Source organism: Arachis hypogaea, chromosome 17, assembly GCF_003086295.3.
Source record: "Arachis hypogaea cultivar Tifrunner chromosome 17, arahy.Tifrunner.gnm2.J5K5, whole genome shotgun sequence".
NCBI lineage: Eukaryota > Viridiplantae > Streptophyta > Magnoliopsida > Fabales > Fabaceae > Arachis > Arachis hypogaea.
Genome location: NC_092052.1, coordinates 127,447,248 through 127,459,156, shown reverse-complemented (window position 1 = coordinate 127,459,156; position 11,909 = coordinate 127,447,248). Strand labels below are relative to the sequence as shown.

The 11,909-nt window shown below is 32.6% G+C and overlaps 1 protein-coding gene across 5 annotated transcripts; it reads right to left on the bottom strand.

Annotated features, from left to right (window-relative positions):
• Positions 1–4,235: 4,235 nt before the first annotated feature.
• On the bottom strand, positions 4,236–11,615 carry LOC112764909 (uncharacterized). 5 transcript variants are annotated; one of them, XM_029294558.2, is made up of 6 exons: positions 11,257–11,615; positions 9,421–9,647; positions 8,353–8,817; positions 5,260–7,872; positions 4,766–4,842; positions 4,236–4,467 (listed from the first exon to the last, which is right to left on the bottom strand). In XM_029294558.2, the coding sequence occupies exons 2-4, from the start codon at positions 9,514–9,516 to the stop codon at positions 7,195–7,197; spliced, it is 1,239 nt and encodes a 412-aa protein (XP_029150391.1). In that variant the 5' UTR covers positions 9,517–9,647; positions 11,257–11,615; the 3' UTR covers positions 4,236–4,467; positions 4,766–4,842; positions 5,260–7,194. The 5 variants fall into 5 exon arrangements, with proteins under 5 accessions (XP_029150391.1, XP_029150392.1, XP_029150395.1 ...); XM_029294559.2 differs by having other exon boundaries at positions 5,595–7,872; XM_029294562.2 differs by having other exon boundaries at positions 7,116–7,872; positions 11,257–11,609.
• Positions 11,616–11,909: the final 294 nt, after the last annotated feature.

The window sequence follows — 11,909 nt, the reverse complement described above, 5'->3', positions numbered from 1 at the left end:
AAACTTTTAATTTTTTCCCTCATGTTTATATAGTGCCATATTTTTAAAATACATATGCATCAACATTCAAATATAACATTTTTTTTATTAATGTATGCTTTTACAAAAAAATTATTGCATAATTTTCAAATAAAATATTTTGAAAAATTTAAATCACTAACAATTCAATCATAAAAAAATAAAACTAATTCGATATTAATCAATGATGGGGTAAATTTGATAAAATATCCAAAATATTCATTCAGCTGTCTATTTTGAATAGTTTTATTGAACTAACTTAATTTTTTATAGATATAAAGTTATTTTTTTTCATAGTTAAAATTAGTAGTGCTCAAATCTTTTATGATAAAAAAATTATAATTTACTCTCAACAAAATGAGATAAAAAAATTGTGTACAGAAAGATAAGTATTGAAAAGGTAAAAATAGCAAAGTTTTTGTTTTTTCGATGTGTCTATGTTATAAAATAATTTTGTGTAAATGACTAAAATAGTACATAAAAACTCTATGTCGCTAATAAAAATAATTCTAAAAAATATAAAAGACAAATAAATTTTTGAAAAATAAAAAAATGTGATGAAAAAATATTTTTCTTTTTAGTAGCAAATATATTTTGTACAAACGACTTACACATTTTTGTAGAACATTTGAATACTTATTTAAAAGGAGCATGCAAAAAATTAGAGAAAAATTCAACCACTAGACCACATTTTTATTTTTTAAAATTTTTTCAATCATTAAAAAGAATCACGAAAACAATTTATTTTGTATAAATTTTAAACATTTTAAGAATAAAAATATTATTTTTTAATCATATTTACAAAAAATTATATCAAAATTAAATATCTAAAACTATTTTTGAGAATATATATGGTTATTTTATTTTTTTTTTAATTTTAAAAAAAATTATTTATCTTCGTATCTTTCAGCGGACTAGTGAGCTAACCACTAGACCAACCCAACTTGGTTTACCCAACAACTTTTAAACCAAATACAAATATTACTATTAGGTGCAAAATATGGACATAAATATAACATCTCATGTTTAAATATATGTACAATAAAAATGAATCTCTTCAATTTGGTTCCAAATATAAACATACTCAAATGATTGTGACATCCACTAACTTTATTAACGATTGTCTTCAAATATTAGGCGTTATTATTAGCCTTAACTATGAAAGAAAATTTTCCAAAACATGAGAACATGCAAGCAGTTTGAAATTCAGTGGTACGGTTGGCAATTCATATCCTACCTGCGGATATCTAATCAGTCCAATCCATTCGGATAGAGTAGGCTACTTGACCCGCTGCGGGTAGGATAGGGTACGGTCCAGGTATGCTTGTGAGTAAGGTAGGATACGGGTTTAGGGTGTACCCTACCCTACCCTACCCGCACATCATATATAACACATATTTTATAAAAATCAGGTATATAATGAAGGAAGTGAGAATTGAACCCACAACCTTCCTTATGTAATGACTTACAATAAGTGAACAACCACTAAAATTAATTAGTTAATTTAGTAATTTAGAGTATTAATTTTTTATTTTTTATGTTATTAATATGTATAAAATTTGAAATGATTGAATTTTATATTTACTTTGAAAAAATTTGATATTTCTGCGGGTAGAATAGGATAGGGTAGAGTTTAGAATTTTAGGATGCAGGTAGAGTTAGGGTTGAGAGATTCTCAACCCGCAAATAAAATAGGGTAGAGTTTTAATAAAATTTTCAACCTGCAGATAGGGTTATACCCTAGCAATTGCCAGCCCTATTAAGTGGTGTGAAATTACTTTGACAACTGTTTCTTAACTCATTCACTCACATGATGATGATGATGATGATGATGATTGCTGAAAACGTCATCAACAGCATAGTACTATCCATGGACACTTTACTTGTGAATATAGCACCAACCTGGAAAGCACACCATCATTCTTCACACTTTCACATATAATTTCCCTTTTATGATAATCTTACACAACACCTTGAAGGTACAATTTATTTACATATATAGAATCTTCATTTCCTGAAGCCTCTCTTGTAATATAGTGACACAATTTACAGTTAAAAGTTATCTGATTTCTGATCCCAGACCCTCTTAATAATAATGCCAAGAAACCAAATGGTACTTTAGACAGCTAGACTAATTAAGTTATTAGGACCTACTACATTCATATTATTAATTGTTAATTAATATTAATAGTAATTGTCATAAACATGTTCAGAATATTACAGATGTTATGTCTGATAGCGACATGTACCAAATTTAGTGTTACCAGCTATGTTTTCCATAACCAATGCCTAAAGAACTCTATTTGTGGGTGTGGGGAGGGAGGGTGGCTCGAGAAGTGATGACAAATAATAGAGCTAGTAGTAATAGCCAATTGCAGTTCATAAAATATGTATTTTTTTTTTTTTTTTGGTCTTGACAAAATATGTATTTATTTTTCTTATTTTTATTATTGAATTGAGTATACCATTAAATTAATTTCAGTCTGATAGATAAAAGTAAATCAATTAAACATATAAAGAAGTGTGTTTTATGAAAATATTTTTAGAAGAGATTTATGACTCAATTAGTTTGAATTAAATACATATTTTTTATGAGTAAAGTATACTTTTTGTCCCTAAAGTTTGACAAAAGTTTCAAAAATATTCCTAAGTTTTATTTTGTTTCAATTTTATCTCAAAAGTTTTCGATTTGCATCTAATATACCCATGACAGCTAATTTCTCAAAAAATTTAAGACCAATTCAACAACAATTTTATAAGAACAACCTCAACACAAGCAAATCAAGTATAATTTTCATGCATTATTGTTAGATTGGTCTTAAATTTTTTGAAAATTTAGTTGTTGAGGGTATATTTGACGCAAATCGAAAATTTTTGGGACAAAATTAAAACAAAATAAAACTTAGGAGTATTTTTAAAACTTTTATCAAATTTTAAGGACAAAAAGTATACTTTACTTTTTTTTATTTTCATTAAATTGCTGTATGTACAAAATGAGATTCGAGTTTAAGACACTTACTTGAGTGGAAGAGTGAAAATTTATTAGTTTAGCACGGGAGAAAAACGGTGTGCAAAAATTGTCTCATATGGAGAGTAATGCCCCATTTCACCTAAAAGTTGAAAAAGAAAACCCAAATTTAGCGGAAGAAGATACAGCTTTGTCCAGGGCATGCTGGCAATATCAAATTCTCAAAAAGGAAGGAGTAAAAAATAAATGCAGTTTCTTTGAGGTCCTATCACTAGACTCTTTTTGCCATCCTTTTTGAGAATGACTAAACCTCTATAATTATACTATATGATGGGGACATTGGATGTTACATTAGAGTTCATGCTTATAGTGGCATCATCTAACATATTGATTAGGAATTTTGTTGAAATGGTAAGAAAGAGTGTCCATGTGTTGGGGTGAGTGGTGTGATATCTTACGTAACCTTCAGGAAATACAAACAAATGGAGAGACACATGTCCTGAAAGAGAAAGAGCAAGTACTCCTCGACCATAGAACATGTCACTCCCCACCATATAGAGAGGGAAATGCTGAATGCATATGTCCACTTTTTATTTTTTTAAATGAGGGTAAAAATGATGTTTTACTAAAATGTATGTTAAAATGGTGTAATATAAAGACATAGATATCCAAAAAAATTTATGAGCCAAAAGCAATTTTGTTGAGTGACAAACTTACTCTCCTAATGTTGAATCATGTTTTTTCGCCGCTACTAAAAAGACTTTTTGGTCCTAGAGAATTACTTTCTCTCATACATTTATGAATTGAATATTTTTCATGGATTTGGGTAACAACCATTAGAAGATCCACTCCAATATATAACTTATTATTGAAAGCCTAATGCAATGCATGTTTGAAGCAAAATCTAATATGTCATAATGACCCAAGATAAGTCCATTTGAAAAAGCGACACAACCTCGAAATTACAGAATATGACACCTTGGTCATGATGGGGTGGTAGATGGATGACAGACAGTCAACAAAATCTGATTGATTAAGCATCTAATTCAAGCATACACTTTAGTAGGAAGCAAAGGTGATTAATGAGCACAACAATGAATCACATAAACATTATTTAAAATAAAAAGAAAAAATTCAGATAATTTTATTATTGCTGGCCAAGGACCATCTAACTCGTTGCAAATGATTGGTTAAAGCAAAAAGACCTATCAATATATAATTATATATAGCAAAGCAGGCGCCTAACAAATTTGAAAGAAATTCACTGATGATATATTATGAAACAAAATGTGATAATATGGGAAAATTATTTAGCTAGAAAAGCCACCCCCAAGGCCCCAAGACCTTAATAATAATAAAAAATAAAACAATTATATATACAAAGTGTGTTATTGCTGTTGTTGGCTTGTGAATGCATCAAGGAATCTTCTTCTTTAGTCAAGTTAAGTTTCCTTCTGACAAGTCCTTTGGAAAGGTCAAAGCTGTCGCCACAAATATAAAATTATTTTGAATTTCAAAATTGGTATCACAGACATGTCATGCAATAGCACATTTGAAATGTTCATTTCATTTATAAACTGTGCATAGTGGTTGCTCAGCAGTATTTGTGGAATCTTAATTAGTGGTATAGCACCAATGACCCAAGAAAAACGGTCTCTAATATCTTAATGAATAATGATATATATATTTTAGACACAAGAGAATTGTTCAATACTTCAATGGCCAAATAATGCAGTTAGAAGGAAAATGACATTTTATGTTTGTTCATTTGTTGATTACCTATTACCATCAGGGTAGAGCTCACACAATTGATTGTCACCACCGACAGCCAACAATTATACTGACGATTTGTAACCCTACATATCAAAGAGAATTGAAAAATTTGAAACTTACATCACTTTCTAACAATGGTAACAACTGACAACAGAATTTAAACCATCATAATGCCATTAAAAATGGTTGGTCAATGATATACATATACATATTTATTAGGTCTTTTAAGTTACAGTTCCATTTTATTCATTAATCATCAACCATTAGCATAAATTGAAAATTTGTGTTTTGTATTTACAAATTTGGAAGCTAAGTACAAACTTGATATGTGCTCTAAATCTACATGCATTGTCTTCATTCTTTTTTAGCACAACTACTCTGTCCACTGCATGGAATTTTGAATGTATATAGATGACCATAGTTAAATCATTCATTTAACATTTATGCATTAACAGGATGTGAATAGACATAATGTTTAAAACTACAGTTTGAACTGATACCTAAAGTTCATTTGGGTTTGAAGCTAGGGAGTAGTAGGGTTGAGGTTACTCAATCATAGTATTGATTGTCAACGTAGTATGTAGCCACACAGGATTGAAATTTGTTCCCTGAAGAATCTCTTGAAATAACAGTTATCTGGTTTCTGTTAGGTAAAATTTAAAGATGGCAATATCAATCATTACCCCTAACTCTACCATGCTCGCAACAAATCATAGTTATGCTTCATTATCATTCCCAAATCTGTAACCAACTGGGATTCTGTTTGCAAGAATTCCTTACACAATATATAAAGAAAAGATAAATACTGTTCTGCACAAGAGATTGCTCAAATCACCTGAAATCAGTGGAATCTTCTGTAGAATTCCTATTTATAACAATTTAATCTTCCAGGCATGAGTGTTTTCTCATCTCAACAGCAAAAGGTTATTTCTCATTCCTTGTTCTGCTTAACTATTATATATCTTGTCAAATATAGGAAAAAATTTGGACTCATGGATTAAGATTTAACTGAGGTATATTGACATGAAACCAAAACTGGAAAAAGGGAAAAGGTTAGCAGTTATGTAAAGTACATCAAACTATTTGCCCCTGCGTCAGCTAAATGATACCAAATAATCACTGTAGAGATCCATTCTGCTATCCCAAATGCTCAAGCCCTAGATTCACTTGAACCAATCACGTGAATGATCACTATTTTGTACATATACTGAAGAGGCTTGCTACAACACTTAAAACGTGGTGCATGCATGCATGCGAACATATGCAACCATGTCATATAATATAAGCTCCTCTAGGGTTTGAAATCCTGCTCTAAAAAGGAACAAGCCAAATTCAACATTACATTAAGTGGTATAAACAGTGATGGTAAGTAATGGGAGCTATTTCTTATTAATTAACAGATAATAAATAGATCAAGTTTAAGAAGACAATCCACAAACTTATGCACATTTGTTATTTCGATACTCCGAAGATGTATTGACACCAGTTTGGCCTTTGACTTATTACCAATCAGTTTTGTTAATTTTAGGACCAATTTGGTATCAATATTATTCCCCTTTATCATTCTCTCCTTTCTGAGGGTATGTGTTAATAGACAAATACCAAACAAAATGAGTTAAAAATTGTAAACTACAAAACTCCTGACAACCGGTTTGATTCAGATTATTAGAAATTTAATTTATTTGTGTGTTTCACTGTTTTGCTTAAAGAGAGAGAAATGAACATAGGTGTGAAACTATTAGATGATTGTCATAATTGGGTACAATGTCAGATAGGATAACAACAGCAGCAACAACAGTCAATCTATTGAGATGATTAACTCAGCACCTTGATTCACAAATAGAATAATAAAATTTCTCAAACTTGTTTGTAAAGAAAAGCTGCCAGAGCACCTAATCCAAATCAATAAAATGACTCTTTATTATTTTTTAAATAATAATATTGCTAGGAATGCTCAAATAGAGACATTACGCCCTTTAATTTTTCAAACTCTAAACCATGGTATTCAAAGTGTAAATAACCTGCCTCGAGTGAGACCATCGAGCTGACTAATATGAGGATACAATATCCTTTTCATCTCAGTTCAACACCCCCCCCCCCCCCCCAAAAAAAATTTTTTTTAAAGCAATTGTTAGGATTTCAATACAAAACCTAATTTGGGAGAACAAGTTCAAACCACTTGAACTAATCAAGCTTTGAACTAAAAAACTATTAAACCATTGATGTTTAATTTCTGTAATTTAGCTGAACAAAATTGTGTTCTGTATTTAAAAGTCTCAAGGGATCTTGTAAGAATGTGATGAGGACGAACTTCGAATAATTACGAGTAAACAAATCTAAACAAAGAATGGTTTACCTATACATCTCGATGTAAGTGTAGCAAGAACCTGAAAAAACTGCATGGTATATAGATAGCAATAGGCAGAGGACAATCATCATAGGGACCATTCAGAGCGAAGCATTAAAGCAGCTACCATGGAATCCCCATGCATCACATATGCAACGCCAGGCTTCAAGCAAAGTTTATTACCCATGTTAAATTTTAGATAGGATTCAGCCTGAAAATGATCACTGGTTGAATCTCCAATCATCCCACTGAGACTAACGCCCCAGCCAAGCGGATCTTCAGAAACATCAGACATGGTTAGAGCCCACTGAACAGAATTGAAATTTGGATCTTTCATCTCGATCCAGCCTCCCAATTTTACAAAGTCGGCAAGTTCAGACTCCGCCATCAGAGCAATGGAACCAGTTGAGACCTGTGTCCTTGCTCCCACCCATGGTGATACTTCAGGTACTGTCTCGGATACTTTATGTTGCCTGGACAAGACTATTGGAATCATATGAGCTCCAACTTTTCTAAATTGCGTAAATTGTAAAGGCACTCGTTGAAGACCCAGAAGAGACAGCTTCCCCCAAGAAAATTCAGATACAATTTTCCCAAAAGTGCTGGATATACTCTCCATTGTATTAGTCCCAGTTGGCATTCCAAGTCCAGCAACAAATTGAGCCAATGAAGCAATTATATTTGACTTCCTCACAGTTATGCCAATACCACTACCATTGTGCAAATTTAGAAGGGGAGGTCCAAAAGAGGAGAAGTCCGTAAGGCCCTTTCCAAGGTAAATGAGCAGAAATATGATATTATTATGTCAGGGATCTCTAACTAGCAAAAAGTAGAAAAGAAAAATATACACTGGCAGTATACACGAATCATGGTGGTGTTTTTCTACTCTATGCAAAATACATTTATCTAGTGCCTCATATTATAAGAATTATATCCAAAGTGAGCAATAGTCTAGTTCATTAAGTTATGAAATCTATCAATCGGATAAAACTGATGTACGATAAACCATTCATTTTGATTCTAGATATACACTGGTAAACCTCAGGGTTAGTGAATAACAGCTTCCCAAGACAAACCACATTCATGTAGAGAAAACACATGTTTAAAAACTTTGAGAGCTCAGCCCATCCTTGAAACTTCTAATACTGAATTTTAAAGAGAGTATCACACTAAATGGTAGTTCCATCACATTCCAACAGTGAACATTACTAAATTCATCAAAGAGAGGCACAGAATTAAATAGTACCTCATCGGAAGAATTTGAAGCAATTCCAACATCTCTACATTTAGCTCCTATTGGGATAGCCGTCAGAGATAACCAATCATTAACATTTTTAGTATAACTGAGTTTTGCTAGAGAAAGTGGCATTTCAAGGACATCATTGGGGTGATCCTTCCCGTTTTGACTTGTCACAAACTCTGCAGCAAGAGTATCCTGCCCAATGTTGGTTTCAAAAATGAACTTTGATCCAATGCCGGTTCTTATTCTGGACGTAGTAATGGCATCTAAGCTCTGTTGATCAAGGCTATCCATAATCAATAAAGCATCCTGCATATCGACCCTTCCTCTTACATGAGTGGTAGATTCCTGGAAGGGACCTCCCTTGGATGATTTATAGAAGGAAAGCAACCTCTCAACCTTCTCTTGTCTGTCTCTGAGTTTCATAATGTCAGAGAATGCTTCTCGGTTTAAACGTTTGAGGATTTGAATCTGGAATGATCATAGTGGAAGTAACCATCAAACAATCATAAAGTATCACTGAAGAACTATGCATCCATTTGACAGGCACAACTTTTGGTGTTAACAATACGAAACAGACAAAAAACTAGCTTAAGAGTTAGTTTTGTTATGCCAGCTGTCACTTGTGTAACTGAGTTTATAGTCTGTTATGCAAGGTTGTGTTTGATAAATTAGACACACACAAATACAGAGACAAAAAGAAGCAAAAATATGTTTATGTTTAGAACACAAATTTCATGTTATTTTCTATCATTTACAAAAATGTGTATAAGGGCTATTCATGTACACTTATTTCAGCGAGTAAAATCATCAAACACTTTCTTCACACTTTTTCTCTTACATTTCTCTTTCAGGCTTAGCACTGATACCTTCACAGCGGTTCTTCTTTTGAATCATAAAAGGAAGAAGCATAGTGTGAATGTAGTAGTGTAATATGATTAACGTTATCCAATTCAGATGAAACCACAACAAATAAGCGAATGCAACAGGTTAAACAGAATCAACAAAGTTGAATGAATGAACGAAGAAGAGACAAACCTAAATGCAAGAGATAAGAAGGAGAAGAAAAGGTACCGGATTGCGACGAGGATCGAAGAGTCCATGAAAGAATTCGTTTCCGGATTTAGCGACGGCTTTCAATTTGTCGAACACTACGTTTGCAGGCTCCATTTAATCACGACCTTATCTAAACTGCAAATACTACTGATTACTAAATGAAGCCTCCGTCAAGCCGCCGGCGACGACGCTGTCAAGTGTTGATGGAAATGGAAATGGAAGCTTGGAGTCGGAGACAGCTGCGGCTTCGGGTCCAACCCCAACAAAGGGAAAATTTTGGGTCAGATGGAATTTTTGTTTATAATGGGCCACGAGCCCAAAAATAAGAAAACATAAATTTTATATGCATAACAAGATTTTGGGCCTTGGCCCATCTACTATGATAAGAATGTTTTCAAAAAGTCAACAACCTACTATCATTCTGACCAAAAAAAAAAACCTACTATCATCTATTTTGTTATGGTTTTCGAACCATTCTAATTACTAATTTATTGGTTCCTAAATTTAATCGGTTCAACCGTAATTGAACTAAAAAAACTTTTTTATAATAAAATATAAATAAACACATTAAAATATAGAAAAATTTTCAAGTGTAATGATATACCGGTGTTTCAGTGATTTTTAACCGTTGATTTTAATCATAAAAAGTATATATAATATATATAATTAAGATCAACGGTTAAAAATTACTGAAACACCAGTGTACCGATATACTTGAAAACTTTCCTAAAACATAATTATAGTCTAATATAAACTTTAAAATATCATCCAAATTAAAAATACTATATAAACCAAAATGTTAAAATCTCATTCAAATACAAACTCAAAAGTCAACTGATCCAAATTTGTCACCAATCATCAAAATCCGCCATAACTTGTTGCAAATTTGCAATAAGTAATTTATAATTATTATTAATTATATATAATTAAACTGGCTCACAACCTAATGCTATGAGCTTATTGGAATTTAAATTTGACTAATTGAATATATAAACTCAAATTTAGGCTCAAACTCGATTAATTAATTCATAAACTCAACTATTCATCTTCCATTAGATAAGATTACAAGTTAGACTTGAAAGAAAATAAATGAATAAAGGCCTCCAAAGATAAAGAAACAATGCATTTCTCCACCGATATAACAATACAAAACCCCATGAAAATGAGGTATACCTTGACAAAATCATAATGAATTCATAAAAGTGATAAAACAATTGTTTTATGTACAGCAACATAAATCTAAGTTTTTGTACAGTTGGAAAACAGATGAAAAAATATTCCCTGGAAAAATACCATCCAAGGTTCCTGTTCCTGCATCTGAAACGGACATCAGCAAACAAAGCCATATAAATCAATGGCACTAGACATCCAAAGAAGTTGTCTCTTGCCAAAATTTCATTTCATATTACAACATATGCAGACAACAAATGCTGCAGGTGATATGGAAACTCTATAATGGTTATTGAACATGCATGCTCTCATGAACACTAATCAACAAATCAACTAATCAATGCCTCAACAGTAAGGTTTAGCACCCAACAACTAATCAATTATCAAGGTTTCAACAATAAAATATAACAATAAATCATGCTTCAAGCAATCAGCTTCAACAATTAATCATTTAATAATGCTTCAAGCAATCAGCACCAAAAAATTAATCATTTAATCATGCTTCAAGCAATCAGTTTCAACTTTCAACAATTAATCACTTAATAGTTAATAATGCTTTAAGAAATCGGCACCAAAGAATTAATCAACAACAATTATTCATGCTTCAAACAATCAACAGCAAGGTTTAAAACCAACAATTAATCATGCTTCAACAATTATTATTACAACAAATTAGATTTATACCTAGGGTTAGTGGAAGACGGGAGAATGCAGAGCTGGCGGCGACAGGGACAGTGGCTGGGGTGGAAGGTTCGAACAGGGCTGGCGCCGGCGGGAAGACACTGCGCGACGGCAAGGAGTGGTGGCGGTGGCTGCGATTTCCACGGCTGACTTCGCGACGGAAAGGGCTGTGCGAATCTCCAAGCTGGCTCCAGGAACTTGCGACGGTGAGTGACTTCCACGGAACTTGAGACGGCGGCGGTGGCTGGACGGAGGCTTTCCCACGAGAGCTAGAGGTGAGAGTGGAGGCTCGAGAGTGGCGTCTGGTGGAAGAACTGAAGAGTGAAGACTGAAGAGTGAAGAGTGAAGGCAAGGGTTCTTCTGGATCTGTGTTCAAAACGCAGCGTTTTGGGCAAAATTTAAAAAACCAACCGTGTCACGGTTCGATTCGATCGACCAGTTCGACGGTTCAATTTTAGTTTTTGAATTTGACGGTTTTATTTTCTGTTTAAACCGTATTTGTTGACGGTTCTCGATTCGACCAGCCGGTTTAAACCGGTTTCAGAACATTGGGTTTTAAAGTTTTAGAATTTTATAATTTTTTATATTATAATTTAATCAAACACTTGCATTTTTATGTCTTTTGAGACAAATATCTGATTGAATCAAATATTTTT

Coding starts and splice junctions, on each gene's coding strand:
- LOC112764909 (XM_029294558.2), bottom strand. CDS start 9,516: ATGGAGCCTGCAAACGTAGTGTTCGACAAATTGAAAGCCGTCGCTAAA. Junction 8,818..9,420: donor TCGATCCTCGTCGCAATCCG/GTACCTTTTCTT, acceptor TGATCATTCCAG/ATTCAAATCCTCAAACGTTT. Junction 7,873..8,352: donor CTTCAAATTCTTCCGATGAG/GTACTATTTAAT, acceptor TACCTTGGAAAG/GGCCTTACGGACTTCTCCTC.